Raw genomic sequence first — 24056 nt, forward strand, 5'->3', positions numbered from 1 at the left:
GGTCATTACACGTCATTGAGAAGCAAAGAGCAGGCAGTTAATTGACTCTCAAAAACAGCTCTGCCCTCACCTTGGTGACTGGTAAGATAGCACTTAGTATGACACCTACCTGCTAGGATAAATGTCACTCTATGGGAGATAGGAGCTCATTTCAGCTCCCTTTCTCCCCAATGTGGAGAGAAGTTTACAGAAACCCAAAGTGCATCCAAAACAAGCCATCTCTAACACTGTCAGAGGTGATGGTGTCATTTATCAGCGACACTAGATGTCGTACTGGTGGAAAGAGGCTGGGCCTTAACTCATCTTTTATCATGGCAATGAATTGCCTCTGCTGGACTCCAGCCATTGTGCTGTTCATAAATCAGTTTAGAAAGAACCCAGGATGGTTCAGAGCTCATGGCCAAAACTCCAATCAAAACACAACAACTCAACCTAACGTTGTACATCTACAGGAACCGGAAGCTAACGGTATTATCGGCTGTGTTTTTAGCTTGTTTGTTTTTCACAAAGCTAGAATGAATCAAATCAAAGGTTTTTTGTCACATCACCGAACACAACAGGTGTAGACTTTACCAGGAAATGCTTACTTACAACCCCTTAACCAACAGTGTAGTTCATGAAGAGTTAAGAAAATATTTACCAAGTAGAATAAAATAAAAAGTTATAATAAAAAGTAATACAATAAGAATAACAATAACGAGGCTATATACATGGGGCACCGGTACCGAGTCAGTGTGCAGGGCTTCAGGTTAATTGAGGTCATTTGTACATGTAGGTGGGGGTGAAGTGACTATGCATAGATAATAAACAGCGAGTAGCAGCAGTGTACAAAAGGGATGGGGGAGGGGTCAATGTAAATGATCCGGTGGCGATTTTATTAATCGTTCTGCTGTCTTATGGCTTGGGGGTAGAAGCTGTTGAGGAGCCTTTTGGTCCTAGACTTGGCACCCCGGTACCACTTGCCGTGCGGGTGACCGGAGTCTCTGACAATTTTATGGGCTTTCCTCTGACACCGCCTATTATATAGGTCCTGGATGGCAGGAAGCTTGGCCCCAGTGATGTACTGGGCATTACGCACTACCCTCTATAGCGTCCAGCGTTTGTGTAACAAAGTACATTGTTGGTGTTAAGAAGATTGTGTGTGAAAGTAAACTGTTTGATAGTTTTAGTCCAACTACAGTGGTTTTGACACGTTGGTGATCCTTTTAAGCCACGGTGCAGATTAAAGAGGCATTTTCAGAAAAGAGAAGCCTTCATGTTCCAGTTTTTTTGTGATGCGTTTGAGTACATTTCTTGTTGTGTCTTAACAGCTGAAGTCATATTTTGCATGTTTTCTCTGCATTTTCCCTGAGTTTTTTTCCCCCTGCCCTCAGGTTGTCCACACAGTCCGATGAACAAAGCCACTCTGACGTTGATCACCATCACTACGTGTGTCCTGGCTGTGGTTTACGGCACACAGCTCTCCTGCTCTCTCACTGTCAAGGTCACTCTCCACGTGCCTGAACACTTTGTCGCCGACGGTCAGTATCCCCCATCAACGCTCTCTCATAAACATGCCCACTGTGTCAAAACTGCATCAGGGAATACATGCTGACAGAATAAACAAATATACTAGATAGTCTATAGTGGAAGTAGCATCAATACCTTCATTAAGGATGCTAATTGTGCTGTAGATACATTTCAATGCAAATATTATCTTCAAAAGACGAGACTTATAATATTGATATTTTTTAAGGCTCATTATTTTCAAACTGTAACTAATGCATAATTGAATATCCAGTTTGAATATCCAGTTCTATGGTATATCCAGCTACTGTAGTAAGAAGAGTACAGCCAGGTTGTTAGCAGTAGAAACATCTTCACTCTAATAAACCTGGATATATGAGCAGTGAATGATGGATGATCCTGTAGTACTTCACACTACATGATCTGCTGAGATAAATGCGATGAGTAAAAGTGTGTTCTGTTCTCTTTTGGTTCCAGGAAGCAGTTTTGTGGTGAGCATGGGCAGCTTCCTGGATGTGTCTAACTGGCTGAACCCTGCCAAACTGACCCTTTATTACCAGACAAACTCCTCCACCCAGTGGGTCAGAGACTACTGTGGCCAGAGGACCACTGAGCCCTGCGAACAGCTGTGTGACCAAGAGACAGGTTAGTGACACACAGAGAGAGAGAGAGAGCCACGTATATGTCCCTGCTGCAATCCCCAGACAGTTCCCTTGGAACAGAACATTGTCTCTAGATTCGGTGGTATATAACACATCAGGGTTACCCACAGATGGGATCTCTTCGGCAAATACATTTATTTGCTCTTGACCTTCAGTGCTAATCTCAGGCTCTGGGTCTCATTCAACCCCTGCCAGCCCCTGTTAAGAATCAAACAGATAAGAGTGGCCAATGTCACAGAGTACTGTGTGGAGAATATTACCCTCCTCTTCACATCATCTCAATGTGCTTTTAGCACAGCTTTGGGCTTGACATTTAGACTTGCTGTCTGATAGCTTTGATACTCCCTATCGCAGACCCCTTTCTTTTCACACCAATACTGAAGTCTATAGACTTTTAAACAACTTTCCTTCAACCTTAAATGTCTCAAAGGAGCCACCTGAGACCCTAAAAGGTGTTGTCAGACGTGAGTTATTATGAAGGATGATGAATTAGCGCTGCGGCTAAGCTAAGTAAACAGTAAAGGTTAATAAAAGTGAAGGTGAGGCAAGGAAATGGGGTGTCACACTCCACTGGTTTATGCTGCGTTCGCGGAAACCCTGGAACTCTGCTGAGATCTATAGAATAGGGCTATTGAATGCTGCATCAGGGATATCAGAGGAATATCTGGGGGGTCTAGGAGGGCAAGTGGTCTCTTTGCGAGATGGCAGGGGCTCAAGAATGATTGCAATAATGGTTTGAGACTAGACGGGAATGGTGATGTCATTTTTATGGCGGTTGACTTGAAGTTCCTGTTTGATTATAATTAGGGCCAAGAGTTTTTCCTGGCATCTTGACAGGATCGGGAAAAACAGGGCCCTAGTAATAACTATAACTTGACTATAAACTCGCCTTGCACGGTTGCATGAACTATATTTCTGGTGCCGTAGGAACAAGTCAGCATCGAGAGCCGTTCAACATTACTATCCATTGTGTGTTTAAACTACTTGACACCTCCACCATCCAAACAAGCACTTGACTTTTTTCAATGGATAAATGTCCGTGAAGAAAAAAACACAAATTTAGCATAACCCCTCCATCTCTCACTCACACAGCCAACCGCACATGGGGCAGATGCCTGGCCAACTGTAGTAGGATTCTAATTTGAACAATTGCTCTCCCTTATTAAATCATTCAACATGGGCCACTGTGGTCCAACCTAATGGCTCATGCTCCTGTATTTATGGGCTTTAATCGCCATCAGCCAACAAAAAGGTAGAAGACCCCGTAATGAATATTAGAGTCAATAGGTTGGAACGCTATCAAAGCCCTATCCCTCACTAGTTAGAGTCATGGTGCAAAATCACTGATCTGCCAGATGTGTTTTGTTGATTCATTCCTCTATTTTTCTTCATCAATTACCCCCACTTAGTGACTAGTGTGTGTTGATGGGCCAGTGTCATGTAAATGTGAAGTGTTACTTTAGTTTTTAAATCTAGTTCTCACAGAGTGAGCAGAGAGAGGCTTTGCATTGTCCAAGCCCCTGTAGTATAGAAACTCAGCCAGGTAGACAAATCTTCTCACCGGGGTGGAAAACCATCACTTCAGAACCATCACTTTGTGTTATAATCATCAATTTGGATGCTGTGTCTCGGAAAGGAAGTTGTCTGATATCAGATTAAGGGGGACATATTCCACCACAGGTCTGTGGAGTCCTGGGTGGGGGGCCTAACCAACATGTAGGTGGGTTATAATAGGATGTTTGTAACTGTCTGTCAGCACCTGGTCCATGGGGGGCCGGTCTGTAGGATATTGTTGTCTGGAGCATCAGTAAACCAGATGATGTCTGGTTGAAGTTGTAAAGACGTTCAGTCAAAACGGGCTTAAAGTGATCTTTCTCTTTATATAAAGAAAGACATCTGAGGAAATGAAGTTGAACATCTTGTTCTGTTCCACAGTGTATTTGAAACCACGTGAAACTCACAACACAAAAGCAGTTTAGTACTAAGTTTTCATTAAGCTATTCCTCAAATGAACTTTTTTATGCTGACCCAGTCCCCAATTATTATATGTATGTATATATTTTATTTTAAATAAGACCGTAAAAGTCCATGGTGAACATGTTCTGTCCCCTGGGTGGGATATACTTCCCCCCTGTCATAATGTTGTAGAGCCAGTCTAAGCTTATTAAAATGAATTACATGCCATATTGTATGTGCAATTTATATCACCCCAGACAAGGGCATGTTGAGGGCTGATGCATAATGGAATATAGTAGGAGGCCACTCAACATGCCAGACATGAACTGATGAACTTAACACTGGCAGCACCCTCTATCTGTGTCAGTTGGTAAGAAGGCCAACTGTTTTATTCAAATCTGGACAGGCAAATCACTATACTATGTCCTGCACATACAGTGCCATCAGAAATTATTCATACCCCTTGACTTATTCCACATTTTGTTGTGTTACAGCCTGAATTCAAAAATGGATTAAATATTTTAAAATATCTAACCCATCTACACACAATACCACATAATGACAAGGTGAAAATTTTAGCAGACTTATTGAAAATTAAATACAGAAATATGTCTAATTGACATAACTAACCACACAAGTCTCTAAGAGCTTTGCAGACATGGATTGTACAATATTTCTTTATCATTAAAAAGAATTCTTCAAGCTCTGTCAATTTGGTTGTTGATCATTGCTAGACAACAATTTTCAAGTCTCAAGTCTTACCATAGATTTTCAAGTCAATTTAAGCTAAACTAAGCCACTCTGGAACATTCAATGTCCTCTTGGTAAGCAACTCCAGTGTATATTTGGCCTTGTTTTTTAGGTTATTGTCCTGCTGAAAGGTGAATTCATCTCCCAGTGTCTGGTGGAAAGCAGACTGAACCAGATTTTTCTCTAGGATTTTGCCTGTGCTTCGGTCCATTGCATTTATACCAGTCCTTCACGATTACAAGCACACACATAACATGCTGCAGCCACCACTATGATTGGAAATATGGAGAGTGGTACTCAGTAATTTGTTGTATTTTCCCCAAACATAACAAAATGTTAATTGCGTTGCCACATTTTTTGCAGTATTACTTTAGTGCCATGTTACAAACACAATGTATATTTTGTAATATTTGCAATTTTGTACGGGCTTCTTTCGTTTCAATCAAATAGGTTAGTTTTGTGGAGTAACTACAATGTTGTTGATCCATCCTCAGTTTTCTTCTATCACAGCCATTATACCCTGTAACTGTTGAAAGACCATGCATCTTATGTGACTTGTTAAGCAAATATTTACTCCTGAACTTATTTAGCCTTGCCATAACTAATGGGTATACTGTAGACATATTGTAGACATATTTTAAAGATTAGTATTTTAGACAATTACTTTTTCAGATCATCTGAACCATAATCTGAACTGTATGTGATGTTCTTGGCATGCTGTTTTCTTGTGCTGTTATTAATAATATGGTTATGAAATGTTAGCTTTCCATTTCACGTATGATGTTCTATTACCCATAGACATTCAGCCTACCAAAATAGCATGCTTCAATTTATCTGCTGTTTTTCCTCTGCAATTTACAAGCCAATGTTTTCACTATGGTTAGGTACACTGCACAGAGCATTTTCTCTTGCTCGCTCTCACTCTCTTTCTCTCGCTCTCTGCCTCAAAAGGAAAAGGACTGTTCGAGTCAGTAATTGGCAACAAATGCACTGTCTCTTTGGAGGCTTCTCATCTCTTCCTAGAGGGAATTTAAAGTCGTTCCTCAAAAGAGCACATTCTCATGTTTTCATCTGCGTCATCCAGCGCACAAGTAGACCCAGCAGAGAGGAAATGGAGACACACTTTCTTTATGCTGTTTTGCTCTCAAAGTGTGTCTTTGTTCCGCTCGTCTGGTCCTAGAACCTGGATGACGTTCTGTGTGTGTGTCTGTGAGAGTGTGTCCACAAAAGCGTAATTGTGGCACAGAGAAAGAAGGGGAGAAAATGGAGATGGGAGAAAGAGAAGGAGATGTGTTGACAATTGAAATGATAGCTTTCAGCCAGCTAGCCCCCTTTTTGATACACAAGCAGCCGAGCATGTGTGAGAGAGAACTCTGGGGATATATACATTACCAGTAAAAAGTTTGGACACACCTACTCATTCCAGGGTTTTCCTTTACTTGTACTATTTTCTACATTGTAGAATAGTAGTGAAGACATCAAAACTATGAAATAACACATATGGAATCATGTAGTAACCAAAAAAGTGTTAAACAAATTTAGCCAGCCTTTGCCTTGATGACAGCTTTGCACACTCTTGGCATTCTCTCAGCCATCTTTATGAGGTAGTCACCTGGAATGCATTTAAATTAACAGGGTGCCATGATAAAAGTACAGTTGAGGAATTGCTTTCCTCCTTAATGCGTTTGAGCCAATCAGTTGTGTTGTGACAAGGTAGGCATGGTATACAGGTGTGCCATAAAATACCAAATCCATGTTATAGCAAGAACAGCTCAACTAAGCAAAGACAAACGGCAGTCCATCATTACTTTAAGACATGAAGGTCAGTCAGTGCGGAACATTTCAAGAACCATCAAGTGCTATGATGAAATTGGCTCTCATGAGGACTGCCACAGGAAAGGAAGACCAAGAGTTACCTCTGCTGCAGAGGATAACTTCATTAGAGTTAACTGCACCTCAGATTGCAGCCCAAATAAATGCTTCACAGCGTTCAAGTAACAGACAAATCTCAACATCAACTGTTCAAAGGAGACTGCGAGAATCGTCTATGCAATTATCTCGTGCCTCCTAAATCACAGTCTTATCTTTAACAAAACATACTTTCATCAGTTGTCATATGCAATGTAGAGGATGGAGACTTTGTACATGTAGTGTATATACTTTCCAAGTTACAGTATTTATTTTATAACACTTTTAATGACATCACAAAATAAAAATCAATATGACATTAGTTTTCTATAGCTCACCACTGACCATTCCCCACGTTCTTATGTTAACAATATTGTTCCAGTATTCGCTTTAGAACGTGTTAGAGTTTCGGCGGGAAACCTCTGTGTAGACAAAGCACATTTCTTTGTGAAATTTGGAGTGGGATGTTCTCCCTCCTTCAATTTACAACAGGGTGTGAACTATCAACCCCCCAGCAGCTCCCTCCTCCCCTCTGTGGGTGAGAGAGGGTCTGGTTACTGTCATCCATTGTGTCACGAATTCCGCCAAAGATGGTGCCTCTTCCTGTTCGGGCGGCGGTCGTCGTCGCCGTCCTACTAGCTGCCACCGATCCCCTTTTCTGTTTCATTTAGTTGTCTGATTAGGTGCACCCGTTTCGTGTTTAGGTTTTGGTTGTGGGCTATTTAAACCCAGCAGGCTCGCCGGCTTTTGTGCGGGCTTGTTTTTCTGTTTATGTTGTGTGATTATTTTGTGGTATTCATTTTTCCGATCAGTTTCGTCCTGTTTATTTGGACTGGGTCTTTACGCGCCCTTGTATGTGTGGGATGACCGTCTCTCTGTTTTCTTTGGGGAAAAAAAAGATCCACATCTTTTGAACTACCCTGCTCTCTGCGCCTGACTCCTCCACCCACTACTTATAGAAGTTGCCAAGCTGATCTGACCCATTTGGATCCTCACAGGACAGTCATGACACCATGCAATTAAAACAATGTGGACTGCAAACATGTTAAAAATATTGAGAAAATATGGGGCAGGCTAATTAACTAACTACAGTGTCTTCAGAAAGTATTCAAGTATTTTTCCACATTTTGTTGTGTTACAGCCTGAATTTAAAAGTTATACAATTTTTCAAAAACATTGTCACTATGCACAATACCCCCTAATGTCAAAAGTGAAATTATGTTTTACAAATTAGTCAAAAATGAAAAGCTGAAAAGTCTGACAATAAGTATTCAACCCCTTTGTTATGGCAGGCCTAAATAGGTTCAGGAGTAAACATTTACTTCGCAAGTAACATATTTTTTTTATTTCACCTTTATTTAACCAGGTAGGCTAGTTGAGAACAAGTTCTCATTTGCAACTGCGACCTGGCCAAGATAAAGCATAGCAGTGTGAACAGACAACACAGAGTTACACATGGAGTAAACAATAAACAAGTCAATAACACAGTAGAAGAAAAAATAGTCTATATACATTGTGTGCAAAAGGCATGAGGAGGTAGGCAAATAATTACAATTTTGCAGATTAACACTGGAGTGATAAATGATCAGATGGTCATGTACAGGTAGAGATATTGGTGTGCAAAAGAGCAGAAAAGTAAATAAATAAAAACAGTATGGGGATGAGGTAGGTAAAATTGGGTGGGCTATTTACCGATAAGACTATGTACAGCTGCAGCGATCGGTTAGCTGCTCAGATAGCAGATGTTTGAAGTTGGTGAGGGAGATAAAAGTCTCCAACTTTAGCGATTTTTGCAATTCATTCCAGTCACAGGCAGCAGAGAACTGGAACGAAAGGCGGCCAAATGAGGTGTTGGCTTTAGGGATGATCAGTGAGATACACCTGCTGGAGCGCGTGCTATGGGTGGGTGTTGCCATCGTGACCAGTGAACTGAGATAAGGCGGAGCTTTACCTAGCATGGACTTGTAGATGACCTGGAACCAGTGGGTCTGGCGACGAATATGTAGCGAGGGCCAGCCGACTAGAGCATACAAGTCGCAGTGGTGGGTGGTATAAGGTGCTTTAGTGACAAAACGGATGGCACTGTGATAAACTGCATCCAGTTTGCTGAGTAGAGTGTTGGAAGCAATTTAGATGACGTCGCCGAAGTCGAGGATCGGTAGGATGGTCAGTTTTACTAGGGTAAGTTTGGCGGCGTGAGTGAAGGAGGCTTTGTTGCGGAATAGAAAGCCGACTCTAGATTTGATTTTCGATTGGAGATGTTTGATATGAGTCTGGAAGGAGAGTTTACAGTCTAGCCAGACACCTAGGTACTTATAGATGTCCACATATTCAAGGTCGGAACAGGCAGCGAACGGTTGAAAAGCATGCATTTGGTTTTACTAGCGTTTAAGAGCAGTTGGAGGCCACGGAAGGAGTGTTGTATGGCATTCAAGCTTATTTGGAGGTTAGATAGCACAGTGTCCAAGGACGGACCGGAAGTATATAGAATGGTGTCGTCTGCGTAGAGGTGGATCAGGGAATCTCCTGCAGCAAGAGCAACATCATTGATATATACAGAGAAAAGAGTCGGCCCGAGAATTGAACCCTGTGTCACCCCCATAGAGACTGCCAGAGGACCGGACAGCATGCCCTCCGATTGGACACAATGCACTCTGTCTGCAAAGTAGTTGGTGAACCAGGCAAGGCAGTCATCAGAAAAACCAAGGCTACTGAGTCTGCCGATAAGAATATGGTGATTGACAGAGACAAAAGCCTTGGCAAGGTCGATGAAGACGGCTGCACAGTACTGTCTTTTAACGATGGCCGTTATGATATCATTTAGTACCTTGAGCGTGGCTGAGGTGCACCCGTGACCGGCTCGGAAACCAGATTGCACAGCGGAGAAGGTACGTGGGATTCGAGATGGTCAGTGACCTGTTTGTTGACTTGGCTTTCGAAGACCTTAGATAGGCAGGGCAGGATGGATATAGGTCTGTAGCAGTTTGGGTCCAGGGTGTCTCCCCCTTTGAAGAGGGGGATGACTGCGGCAGCTTTCCAATCCTTGGGGATCTCAGACGATATGAACGAGAGGTTGAACAGGCTGGTAATAGGGGTTGCGACAATGGCGGCGGATAGTTTCAGAAATAGAGGGTCCAGATTGTCAAGCCCAGCTGATTTCTACGGGTCCAGGTTTTGAAGCTCTTTCAGAACATCTGCTGTCTGGATTTGGGTAAAGGAGAACCTGGAGAGGCTTGGGCGAGTAGCTGCGGGGGGGGTGGTGGAGCTGTTGGCCGAGGTTGGAGTAGCCAGGCGGAAGGCATGGCCAGCCGTTGAGAAATGCTTGTTGAAGTTTTTGATAATCATGGATTTATCGGTGGTGACCGTGTTACCTAGCCTCAGTGCAGTGGGCAGCTGGGTGGAGGTGCTCTTGTTCTCCATGGACTTCACAGTGTCCCAGAACTTTTTGGAGTTGGAGGTACAGGATGCAAATTTCTGCCTGAAGAAGCTGGCCTTAGCTTTCCTGACCGACTGCGTGTATTGGTTCCTGACTTCCCTGAACAGTTGCATATCGCAGGGACTATTCGATGCTATTGCAATCCGCCACAGGATGTTTTTGTGCTGGTCGAGGGCAGTCAGGTCTGGAGTGAACCAAGGGCTATATTTGTTCTTAGTTCTGCATTTTTTGACGGAGCATGCTTATCTATCATGGTGAGGAAGTTACTTTCAAATAATGACCAGACATCCTCAACTGACGGGATGAGGTCAATGCCCTTCCAGGATACCTGGGCCAGGTCGATTAGAAAGGCCTGCTCACAGAAGTGTTTTAGGGAGCGTTTGACAGTGATGAGGGGTGGTCGTTTGACTGCGGCTCCGTAGCGGATACAGGCAATGAGGCAGTGATCGCTGAGTTCCTGGTTGAAGACGGCGGAGGTGTATTTGGAGGGCCAGTTGGTCAGGATGACGTCTATGAGGGTGCCCTTGTTTACAGATTTAGGGTTGTATCTGGTGGGTTCCTTGATGATTTGTGTGAGATTGAGGGCATATAGCTTAGATTGTAGGACTGCCGGGGTGTTAAGCATATCCCAGTTTAGGTCACCTAACAGAACAAACTCTGAAGCTAGATGGGGGGCGATCAATTCACAAATGGTGTCCAGAGCACAGCTGGGAGCTGAGGGGGGTCGGTAGCAGGCGGCAACAGTGAGAGACTTATTTCTGGAGAGAGTAATTTTTAAGATTAGTAGTTCGAACTGTTTGGGTATGGACCTGGAAAGTATGACATTACTTTGCAGGCTATCTCTGCAGTAGACTGCAGCTCCTCCCCCTTTGGCAGTTCTATCTTGACGGAAAATGTTATAGTTGGGTATGGAAATCTCAGAATTTTTGGTGGCCTTCCTGAGCCAGGATTCAGACACGGCAAGGACATCAGGGTTAGCAGAGTGTGCTAAAGCAGTGAGTAAAACAAACTTAGGGAGGAGGCTTCTGATGTTGACATGCATGAAAACAAGGCTTTTTCGATCACAGAAGTCAACAAATGAGGGTGCCTGGGGACATGCAGGGCCTGGGTTTACCTCCACATCACCCGCGGAACAGAGGAGGAGTAGTATGAGGGTGCGGCTAAAGGCTATCAAAACTGGTCGCCTAGAGCGTTGGGGACAAAGAATAAAAGGAGCAGATTTCTGGGCATGGTAGAATATATTCAGGGCATAATGTGCAGTCAGGGGTATGGTGGGGTGCGGGTACAGCGGAGGTAAGCCCAGGCACTGGGTGATGATGAGAGAGGTTGTATCTCTGGACATGCTGGTTGTAAATGAGTGAGGTCACCGCAAGTTGCATGGGCTCACTTTGTGTGCAATAATTTTTTCATGACTGCCTCATCTCTGTACCCCACACATACTGTACAATAATCTGTAAACTCCCTTAGTTAGGAGTGAATTTCAGACACAGATTCAACCAAAAAAGACCAGGGAGGTTTTGTGTATCAAGGGATGGTGTATCAATACACCCAGCCACTAGAACTGCTAAGGGACTTGCCATGAGGCCAGTGGTGACAATGAAACACTTATTGAGACAGGAGAAAACTGATGATGGATCCAATAATGTTCTAGTTCCTCTACAATACTAACCTAATTGACAGAGTGAAAAGAAGGGAGCCTGTACAGAATACAAATTATTCCAAAACATGCATCCTGTTTGCAACAAGTCGATAAAGTAATAGTGCAAAAAAAAATTGTCCCGAGTACAAAGTGTTATGTTTGGGGCATATCCAATACAACACATTACTGAGTACAACTATCCTTATTTTCAAGCATACTGGTGGCTTCACCATGTTATGGGTATGCTTGCAATTATTAAAGGACTGGGGAGTTTTTCAGGATAGAAATACATTATTTGGAGCTAAGCACAAGCAAAATCCTAGAGGAAAACTTGGTTCAGTGTGCTTTCCACCGGACACTGGGAGATTAATTCACCTTTCACCAGGACAATAACCTAAACAAAGAGGCCAAATCTACAATGGAGTTTCTTACCAAGAAGACAGTGAATGTTCCTGAGTGGCCGAGTTACAGATTTGACTTAAATATACTTGAAAATCTGTCAAGACCTGAAAATTGTTGTCTAGCAATGATCAACAACCAATTTGATAGAGCTTGAATAATTTTGAAAAGAATATTGGACAAATGTTGAATAATCCAGGTGTGCAAAGCTCTTAGAGGCTTACCCAGAAAGACTCACAGCTGTAGTTGCTGCCAAAGGTGCTTCTACAAAGTTCTGACTCTGGTGTGAATACTTCTGTAAGAGAAATGTTTCTGTATTGAATTTTCTATAAATTTGCAAAAATGTCTAAACATGTTATAAACTTCATCATTATGGGGTATTGTGTGTAGATGTGTGAGCAAAACATATATTTAATCCATTTGGAATTCAGGCTGCAACATAACAAAATGTGAAATAATCAAGTGGTATGAATACATTCTGAAGGCACCGTGGGTTATAAACGGACTAACATTCAAATGGAGTTGATGACAATGCAATACATAAAAGACCTTAAATGTACAACTTGAAGCAACCACATATTTAGCCATGGAGTACCTTCTGATTGGTCACTGAGGGGACAAGCCTCGACACTCCCACAATGTATGTATCCAGCCCTTTCGCAAAACACCTCCAGCTACTGTGCCCATAATTCCGTTTGTGAAAATATGAAAAATATTTCTGACAACCCCAAACCTATAACGCTAAGGTTTACCATTGCTTCAGGTTTGTCAAAATAGAGCCCCCTTTGTACAAGGTCTCACTTCAATGTTCCCTTGCTAAACACCTGCCTTCATCCACCTACAGTACCACTCCTTCCATAACATAAAAATGCACACTACACTAAACCAAAAAAAGTCCCCCCAACCCTATCCTCAACATCATTTGTGCTCACTCATTTTCTTGCCAACTTGTCTTTACTGGCTCACGGTAAGGTCTGGGAAACAATCGGTGCAATGTGCAGTGTTGTAAACTAACCACTGCTGGAGAAAGAGTAGCGCCAGATAAGCAAGCTGTCATGGAAAAAAAAGAAAGCGAGCAAGCGGATCTAAATTAATTTCCTGCCCCTGTGAACTTGCCTCTGCACCGAATGAAAGTCAAATGCCTGAGAGGGAGATAAAGCTCAGAGACTTTGAAGGAAGCAAACAAACGCCACGTGATAACACATCTATTATGAAAACACTACGCAGCGGCATTATCTGAGGCGGTGGTTCCAAACGCATGCCTCAAAGCAAAAGTCAATATTTGTGGTGATGAGGCTTCAATGGAAACCTGATAAGAGAGGGCCAGTGTTTGGACTTCTCAAATGCAGTTAGAAATGACTGTTTTAATGATGCATTACATTTTAGTTTCCCTCCTTTTAACATGGTGATGTGCAAGTCTAATTTTGTCAATCAGAATTGAGTGGAATAACTTGTCACGTCAATCAACAAACAACTAAAGTCCTTTCAAAATGCTTTATTTACCCAACAAGGGGTGCAAGTGGCAATTAAAAGGATACTCCTATGCACCTACAAGAACACACATTTCACTTTACATCCCCTCTCAGTGTTATCACCAGCAAGGCCAGCTGCAGTCGTTTTACTCAGGTACCTCGAACACTGTCTCTGTCTCACTCCACCACCCCCTAATGCCATCCAGCTTACCATCACGGTCATTAACGCGACATTGTGTCACCCTGGCTTGTTAAACAATCTCCTGGCCTCTTCCTCTTCCTTAATTCTCCTCCTCCTCCGTGCCTTAACTATCATCCTCCTCTCATGTGAGGTATCACAGTGGAAGTCAATGGATGAAGGACCTCCACTGGCCCCGTCTATACTGATCTCTCCTTGAGCCCCAGTGGTGTGTGAATGGGTTTGGGCCGGAGCCAGCTCAATCACACACAGGCACCTGTACACACACACACAAAGGCATACGCACGCGTACCCACCTACCCACCCACACAGTCAAACATACACACTCCCACCGGCTTATCAGCAAGGCCACAACACCTCCTCTTCCAGCCATCGGCCATGTTAGCACATCTGAGCACGGGGAGGATACATGGGAAATAACACGATCACTCTCGCTCACGACTTCATATAAAGCCAAGCCCAACCTCCTTTCCGCCCTTCGTTTTCTCCCCTGCCAATAATGAATTCTCCCAGGTTCCTACCGCAACTAATAGGTGCTGAAATGTCTGGGTTGTTCCGGCTTTATCAGCCCTATTCATCCAACCCACCGCCCCACCTGCCCTCCCAGGACATGGTGTCGATGATGAATCTCCTCAAGGTCCCGAAACAGAATTGCTTCCCCCCTGGAATGGTGTAACAGTAGAAATATGCATCAAGACAACAATATCTCTTTCCCCTGTCCACGCTGTGAACCTTGAAATGTGAAAATTGCCCACATGGCCTGTGCAAGATAGGAATAGCATTCTAATGAAACGTGTCATTAATCACTTCAGGTCGGCTGCAGGGAAAGAGGAGGAGGGAGATGATTAGTTACTGGTTTCAAGTGAACGCTCCCGCTACTTTTTTTCTTCTCATTTTGGCTTTAATTTAGAAAACAAGAAAAGAGGAAACAAGAAATGTGCTGATGATGAGGGATTTTTGTTGCCAATAGAATTTGTAAAATGGTTTGTTGTGAAGATTTTTGTTTAGACGTTTGGTGTGGGAGATTAAATGAGCGAGTGAGAAATGCTGGGCCAAATTGTGTGTGCGGGTGTGCGTGTGTGCATGTGTGTGAGAAAAGAGAGTGAGAGATAGCAAGAGATCCAGTGAGAGAGCGATGTATGTTTAACAGCAAGGGGTGGCTGAATTGGCGAGAAAGTGGAACGTGTGAAGATGAAGGCCTATTCTGGCTGAGAGGGCTGATTTAACGATCTGCTGTTTGGTTAACTGGAGCCGGGAGCTGTAAGTAGCAAGGAGTTTCTGAGCTGTTAGCTGTAGAAAGGATAGCATCATCTTTTTCCTCTCCATGGTGCACCATCTTACAATAAAACCAACTGGTATTGTTACTAAAAAAAGCAGTGTTTCTTTTAGTTTGACTTCTATGACTCGATGCCAACATCGTGAAAAAAAGGCATTCGTCATAAATACAAACATTGAAGTGATATTTCATTTAGCTCTTAAAAAAAAGAATTGTGAAATGCGAGAGATAATTGCTTTCAATTTCCCTTTCATCAGGTAGCACATTCACACATTATTAAGGCAGTAGCTGTTCCCTGCTAGCCGGTGTGCTATGTCCCCGGCTCATAAACTCACGTAATTAATTATTAAGGACTTGGTGATAAAATGTGAATGGCATTTCATTACTCCGGTTAATATGTTTCTTCCAATGTTATGCCCCTCTGAGGGACCATAGGGACCAGTCAACAGGAGGGTTACTCTGTGCAATGCTAATGCTATGGCTGACTCTAACCCACAATGACTATGCATTTTATAAGCTTTTCACACTAGTGGCGCTAATGGGGCAATGCATTTGAACCCTGCAGAAAGCTCCATAAATGCAGTTTGACCATGTAAAATCAATGGTGACCATTAATTCATTGATCTGTGAATTTAGTTGTGAAGGGAATAGGTCGTCTGTGAAGGGCTTTGAACAGCAAACATGAATGCTCAGGTCAATATATTGTTTTATGCTGATAGGACTAATAGGATCAAAACTCTCTTGATTATGGAGAGAAAGTTTGAGGTCACATTCTTGTTATGCTTCTGTAGATACCGGCAGTGCCATAAATACATACCATATTCCCAGTTGATGTGTGATAATTTGTCATTTGTCTTGTTGCATACAGGTGACTAATGTGTGACAGTAATGGCTAAAGACTTCATCTTCCATAGTTCCATAAGTTGAGTATTTTAGCCCTCCGTTGGCTCACTGTCCCTTATGAAAGTAACGTAAGAAATGCTTCATTAAGACAAACTAGCTGGAAATGAAACGTCAAGCTGTATGAGTTGTTGGCATTGAATTCCAATGTTTGTCCCAAGTGGGAATGCAGACGGCTGAATAATTATGGTCATATTCCAGGTGGACTGAGCAATCCAAATGAAAATGAATGCACAATTTACATCCTGAATGAACGCATGCTGTTTGCAATTTACTTCTGAAATGTTTTAGTTTCATAACCCGATATCACTTTTGTTCGAATTCCTTGCATTTGTATTTCCAATGTTGTTGCACCAATGCAATATGGCACACATCAAGTCACTGCATCATTGTTTCTATCCTGAAAAACAACCAGTAATAAGCTACTGAGTAAGAACTGTTGTTTAGTCTTCTGTTTTCCTCGGACTACCATTTGAACATTGCCATACAACTTAGATGAGGTTAATGAAGAAAATAGTATTGAATAAGGGAAATTGGGTTGAATATCCCATATTAATTAAGGTGAAGCAGCGATAATGCTTGCATTTTTTTCCTCTCTCTGCTGCTCAAAATGTTCCATAGGCACATAGAAAACAATTTATTTCTGTAAGGACGGAGGAGCATTCACAAACACAATGTTCTGCAGTAAACTCACGGCTGGGTCGGGGTGAGAGGTAAACCACAGAGCAGCGATAATGCCTTCATGGCAGGAGACACAGAGGGAGCTTTCCCCTCATTCAATGTTTGCTTTTTCTATTTGTTTTTGTGTTTTATGAATCTGCCGCCTCATATCTTCTGACAGATCATAAATCAGCACCCTGAGGCATGGGCAGAAAACCCCTGGCGCTTTCACACTGCTTTGATTCTGTATGGATTAAAAACATGGAGGGTGGGAAATGAAAAGGGGGGGGGGGAGAGAATACAATGAATATAATTAGCCTCCTTTGACTCTTCTCCCATTTTTTTAAGACAGTTACTTCTTTGTTTTTTGTTGTTGAGTTTTGTAGATAAAGTGTTTGCGGATTTATACTTTATGCTTTACGCCTCTGCTTTCTTTGTGTCATAACTTATCATTGCACTGTTTATGCTATGTTATTTAAATATGCCACCCCCTTATCCTTGGCATATACACTGAGTGTACAAAACGTTAGGAACACCTTTCTAATATTGAGTTGCACCCCTTTTTCCCCTCAGAACGGCCTCAATTCATTGGGGCTTGGACTCTATAAGATGTCGAAAACATTCCACGGGGCTGTTGGCCCATTTTCACTCCAATGCTCCCACAGTTGTGTCAAGTTGGCTGGATGTCCTTTGGGTTGTGGACCAATCTTGATACACACAGGTGAACTGTAGAGTGTGAAAAACCTGTGTGCCTGGCACCTACTACCATACCTCGTTCAAAGGCATTTAAATATTGTGTCTTGTCCAATCACCCTCTGAAGGACACACATACACAATCCATGTCTCAATTGTCTCAAGGCTTAAACATCCTTCTTTAACCTGACTCCTCCCCTTCATCTACACTGATTGAAGTGGATTTAACAAGTGACATCAATAAGGGATCATAGTTTTCACCTGGATTCACCTGGTCAGTCTATGTCATTGAATCTATGTTGACAAAGGCTCTGTTGTCACCATATCAATGCTTTTGTCATAACATACATTGAATGGTTTCTTTCTGCCTTTGAAAATGTCGGGTCCAAAGTGAAATTGTAATGGGTGTTTATAGTAGAGGGATGCATCAGAAAAGGGTAGTCCGGCCATTTCAAGTGTACATCAAATCAATAAATCCCAGATGTACCACAATAAAAGGTTACATAGTTCTTTATAATGGTACCACAATCCTTAACTTCCTACAGATCAGTGCCGGTCGGTGCCATTTAAGATGGAGGACAATTATTATTTTTATGAGCATGGCCTTATTTCTATTACAGCAGATTAGATGACTGTCATTCATATTCTATTCACCCAACTCAATGTAACGTTGAGAGGCTTAGGCTACTACATACTCACATTTTCCCTATTCCCATCATGAAGTTGCTACAACCTAGCCTATGAATTAAAGTTTACAACGTAGGTGCCCAGGTTGAGAGAAATGTTAGTAATCAAGGTGACAGACATTGACACATTCAATAACACTCTGCACAATCTTGCCTGCATCTAGCTGATCGAGGGTGTAATCATTAGCCCAAAAGTTACAAACAAGAGTATTTATTGGATAAATTATGTTATGTGTCATGACTTTGCCCTGTTGGGCGAGGGTCATACCCCCCCCCCGGTTTATGGCCTACCATAAATACCGAAACTCTCTCCACTCTTGGAAAGCCCTTTTGTTACCACAGAGAAATACTCTACAGGATGGTAACTTCAGAATGTTGAACAATGAGACCATTTTTCTGAAATGGAAGGGTCCATTGATACTTTTATTTAACCTTTATTTGACTAGGCAAGTCAGTTAAGAACAAATTCTTATTTACAATGACTGCCTAGGAACTGTTCAGGGGCAAAACGACAGCTTTTTACCTTGTCATTTCAGGGATTCGATCTAGCAACCGTTCGATAACTGGCCCAACACTAACACTAGGCTACCTGCCGGTACTTAAAGAATATGATGTCAGATCAGTCATTGTTTTGGTAGATTGTTACTGATTTTTTATTTTTTATTTTACCTTTATTTAACCAAGCAAGTCAGTTATGAACAAATTCTTATTTTCAATGACGGCCTAGAAAGAGTGGGTTAACTGCCTGTTCAGGGGCAGATTTGTACCTTGTCAGTTCGGGGGTTTGAACTTGCAACCTTCCGGTTACTAGTCCAACACTCTAACCACTAGGCTACCCTGCCATCCCAAGATTGTTACTGATGATAGGACAACAGAATTGTATCTTTGAAAGTCTACACATTCTAGTTGTCCGATTTACATCAAAATGTGATTAAACATGAAACTATTTGTGAGAAGATAACATTTGATTTTAGCTTCTAAATGAGTGATTTCATAAGTAAACTTATGTTCAATCAGTAGCCCCACCCACGGGAGCACAGACATTGGTTAGAAGGATGAAACACACCCCTTCTCCTCCCCAGTACAAAAGCCCATGTAACTATCATTAACGTTTAGTTCCATAAATGTGAGGACTGCTCTGTTCTAACGTTTAGAAGGGCGAATTTCAACGTGGAGATGACGATCACCACGCTGGGATGATGCATTTCGACTAGACCAGCCAGAATACACCATGAGTTGATTATGGAAACTTGGTATGAACTGTTAACTAATATGCACTAAAGAAGAAGTGATACATCCAAGATCTTCGAGTTATCAGCTGCAGCTGTAAATGTACGTGGCCTAGTAAAGGATAGACAATCTCCTAAGAATGGCAGGATACTTCAACATACAGTGCCTTGCAAAAGTATTCACACCCTTGACGTTTTTTTATTTTGTTGCATTACAACCTGTAATTTAAAACATTTATTTGGATTTCATGTAATGGACATACACAAAATAGTCCAAATTGGTGAAGTGAAATGAAAAAAATAACTTGTTTAAAATTTAAAATAAAAAAACCTGAAAAGTGGTGTATTCACCCCCTTTGCTAATAAAGTCCACCTGTGTGCAATCTATGTGTCACATGATCTGTCACATGATCTCAGTATAATAAGTTGAAGTCGGAAGTTTACATACTCCTTAGCCAAATACATTTAAACTCAGTTTTTCACAATTCTTGACACTTAATCGTGTTAAAAATTCCCTGTTTTAGGTCCGTTAGGATCACCACTTTATTTAAGAATGTGATATGTCAGAATAATAGCAGAGAGAATTATTTATTTCAGCTTTTATTTCTTTAATCACATTCCCAGTGGGTCAGAAGTTTACATGCACTCAATTAGTATTTGGTAGCTTTGCCTTTAAATTGTTTAACTTGGGTCAAACGTTTTGGGTAACCTTCCACAATCTTCCCACAATACGTTGGGTGAATTTTGGCCCATTTTGGCCCATGACAGAGCTGGTGTAACTGAGTCAGGTTGTAGGCCTCCTTGCTCGCACGCGCTTTAGCAGTTCTGCCCACAAATTGTCTATAGGATTGAGGTACCTTGACTTACTTTGTTGTCCTTCAGCCAAAATGCTTGGGGTCGTGGTCCATTTGGATGACCCATTTGCGACCAAGCTTTAACTTCCTGACTGATGTCTTGAGATGTTGCTTCAATATATCCACCTAATTTTCCTTCCACATGCAGTCATCTATTTTGTGAAGTGCACCAGTCTCTCCTGCAGCAAAGCACCCCCACAACATGATGCTGCCACCCCCGTGCTTCACGGTTGGGATGGTGTTCCTCGGCTTGCAACCCTCCCCCTTTTTCCTCCAAACAAAACGATGGTCATTATGACCAAACAGTTCTATTTTTGTTTCATGAGACCAGAGGACATTTCTCCAAAAAGTATGATCTTTGTCCCCATGTGCAGTTGCAAACCGTAGTCTGGCTTTTTTATGGCGGTTTGGGAGCAGTGGATTGTTCCTTGCTGAGCGCCGTTTCAGGTTATGCCGATACAGGATTTGTTTTGCTGTGGATATAGATCATTTTGTACCTGTTTCCTCCAGCATCTTCACAAGGTCCTTTGCTGTTGTTCTGGGATTTATTTGCACTATTCGCAGCAAAGTACATTCATCTCTAGTAGACAGAACGCGTCTCCTTCCTTAGCGGTATGACGGCTGAAAGTGGGACAATACTGTAACTACTAATTGGATACCATGAAATTGGGGAGAAAATGGGGCAACAAAAAAAATCTCTCAGGCCGGATACAGTCCATGGGCCTTACTTTCCCCCCTTTGGTCTAGACCTTGGTTTTCAATTCGATATACCTATTCTGATAGCAGAAGTCACATGTACAGTAAGTGTCAAGTGTAGTCACGGCCTCTGAGTGGATTTTTTTGTGTTTTTAACTGTTGTTTTGTAATAAAAATAAATTTCAAAAAAGTCCAACTGTCTCTAGAATGGTAAGACTGTAACTTTTTAAAAGTTAATCAGAACATGGCAGGGTGGAGAAGGGAGTCTTAAGGTTTTAGGTGGGCGTATTGACTTCAGTTTAGAGTTCCGGCATGTCTGAGGTGGAGATTGAGGTGAGGCTAGCTATAATTAGAGAAGGGGCGGGAGGTTGAGCAGTAGCTGCCAAACTATGTCCGGTGCCAACTGATTATTGGACAGGGCCTGCCTGCTGATGGATGAGCAGGGAGGCCCTGGAAGACACGTGGATAAATTAAAATATTTGTCACTTTGTTCCCTCCCTTCCTGCAGGAGAATGCAGCTGTCACGAGGGCTATTCTCCTGACCCAGTGCATAAACACCTCTGTGTTCGCAGCGACTGGGGCCGCAACGAAGGGTAAGTCCAGCCGGCTCTGCCCTGCACACGGACTGTCACCTCACTGATGAGACAGAAGGAGAAGAGGACAGGAGAGGAAGAGTGAGAGAGCGAGGGCGGGAAACAGGGTGAGAGGGGAAGGGAAGGAGATGGAGCGAGGGAGAGGGTATGATAGTGAGTATAAGGAGGGAAAGAGAGCGGGAGAGAGAGAGATGAGGCTTCCATCACCTCGCCATGTGCCCAGTCAAGTGCAAGCCCTCTTCCTGACTCGGACTGCATGCAAATTAACTCAACTAGCTCAACAGCTGGGCAAATAAAATACCAGCCCCTATTAGCTATGTAAATCCCCCATCATCAGTTGGACTCAGTCCTTACCTGCCAATCACAGATCCAATCCCTCTTCACCAATTCAGGAGCAATGGAGGATAATCTTTGGTATTAAGCCAGACAAAATTGTAAAGCATGACCTTGCAACTGGTTTGTACTGTGCAGGTATATCAACTCACTTATGTAGTAACATGTTTTGCATGGTGTATTAGCATTTTCCTGCCTCTGACTTTTAGAAATGTAGAGAATTGCATTAACTTAACTTTTTGCATGTTTTGTTCTTGCATGAATGTATTAGGAGTGTGTTAATAAATGTGCATTGTTCAGTGTATACTGTATACATGTGCTTCCCGGCTCCCTCCCCAGTCCCTGGCCCTACACCAACCTGGAGAAGGGTTATGACCTCGTCACAGGGGAGCAAGCTCCAGAAAAGATCTTCAGGTGAGGACACATGTGAATCCAAGCACCCTCGCCTGCGTGCTTAGCTGGTGGTCTGCCAAAATAATGTATTTCCAGTCAACTACACTGAAGTCAGGGAACCAGGGATGTATACACTACCAGCCATCAACACACACTATGGGAACTGGGACCATGCAATTGTCTTCTCCATAAACCTGCCTCTTTGCCTGTTCTGAGCACAATAGTTCACACACACACAAATACACAGATGCACGTGTACAAATGCACACAAACACACACGCACGCACATACGCACATATACACACAGCTGCCCCAGAGGCAGCTGTATGCACAGTGTGATGCCCTGTTAAGAAATAGCCAGAGGGAAAGTTATGGACAGTGCTTTCAAGTGCTTTTAGTGCCCGTCTTTGTGCCAGGGCTTCTCCTGACAGGGACATTCTCTCTGACATTTTCCTGAGTAGTGTTAACACAAAAGCACCACACAAGTAGATGCAGCTGTGCCAGTCACTAGAGTCTTTCAAGGGCTACAGAACCCTGCTTTCTACTTTCCACTTCTTCTTTGTCCCTTCTGGGTGTGTTCTAATTGGGAAGGTCATGATCACTTCAGAAAGAGGTGCCAGAGTTGGTGTTTTACAACAGCAAAAAACTAGACTAAGTGTAGTAAGGGTGGACAAGTAAATACTTTGAAATGAGACTGTGGGTTATTATGGCACTGCAGAATAATCGTAAATCCTATGATGAATTTGTCGCTCGGAGCCACTGCCTTGCAGATGAGATGCATCATTATATTTCACATCTCGCCTTTCTGTCACACTTGTCAGAATCCCTACAGATCTATACGCAACTTTTCATGTAGAAGCTGTTTTCCCTGATGTCATCAAATGCCTGGTGTGGACGTTTAGGGGGGGGGGGAAACCTTGAGAATAATTCATATTGATTTTACTTACCTGAGATGTTATCATTTTCTGCTTCTCTTCTGCATGCACACACTAGCACCACCAACACAGACACACACACACACTCAGCACACATACAATCATACACACATCTTTGGTAAAGCCTACCGGTGTGCGTGATGGATGGGGAGAGGAGCAGGGGCCGATCAATGGGCTCCAGAGTGAGAGGTCGGAGGGAGCGGGGGACTGGCCGTCAGTGTCTTATTTATGAGTGGATATGACTATTGATCAGGCCTGAATCATTGTGTTCCTGTCTATATCCCAGGTCAAGGCCGGTGGCACGCTGCCCACTCCTCTGAGCACCTCTCTAAAGGACTACTGACAAAGAGCTTATAAAATGAGATATTGGCTGAAGTCCCCATATCATAATTCTGGGATGGCAAGGGTTTAACGTCAGTCATAAGGCCCATGACAGCCACCCTAAGCGACGCAGAGTAAACCATTAGCAGATGTCATGATTCATAGTAGATATATTTCAGTCTTTGATAATGATACACAATATACATCAGATTTTAATACAATTCTCTGAAATTTAGTTATTACCTTTGTATTCAAGACTCACGTTTTTTCCTTATGTATGGTTCTGGTTCTTATTCACCGATAATGAATGGAAATGCAGTTTTGATTGAGCCCACAATTTAGTACATTTTCACGTCATATTCCCAGGTCCATTAGTAGAAAGAATAATTTGCAGCTCTAGCTAATGACCCACGTTTTTCAGAGAACATTTTGTGCTTGATCAGCAATCAAACTGCACACTTAGAGTTTACACACAGAGATTAGCAGTCATAAACTGGATGTAAAATGTTTAATGAAAATTGTGTAATATGGTATAACGTTCATTTCCGTGGTAGAACTGC

General features: G+C 42.5%; 1 protein-coding gene across 1 annotated transcript in view; it reads left to right on the forward strand.

Moving 5' to 3' along the window:
- LOC135544450 (astrotactin-2-like) overlaps window positions 1-24056 on the forward strand; it is a 501862-nt gene that overhangs the window by 192658 nt on the left and 285148 nt on the right. The window contains exons 6-9 of the mRNA XM_064972062.1: window positions 1374-1520; window positions 1984-2151; window positions 21430-21514; window positions 22187-22261. Coding sequence (XP_064828134.1) covers window positions 1374-1520; window positions 1984-2151; window positions 21430-21514; window positions 22187-22261 — 475 coding nt within the window. The remainder of the gene's footprint in view (window positions 1-1373; window positions 1521-1983; window positions 2152-21429; window positions 21515-22186; window positions 22262-24056) is intronic.

This window comes from Oncorhynchus masou, chromosome 8 (genome assembly GCF_036934945.1).
Source record: "Oncorhynchus masou masou isolate Uvic2021 chromosome 8, UVic_Omas_1.1, whole genome shotgun sequence".
Classification (NCBI taxonomy): Eukaryota; Metazoa; Chordata; class Actinopteri; order Salmoniformes; family Salmonidae; genus Oncorhynchus; species Oncorhynchus masou.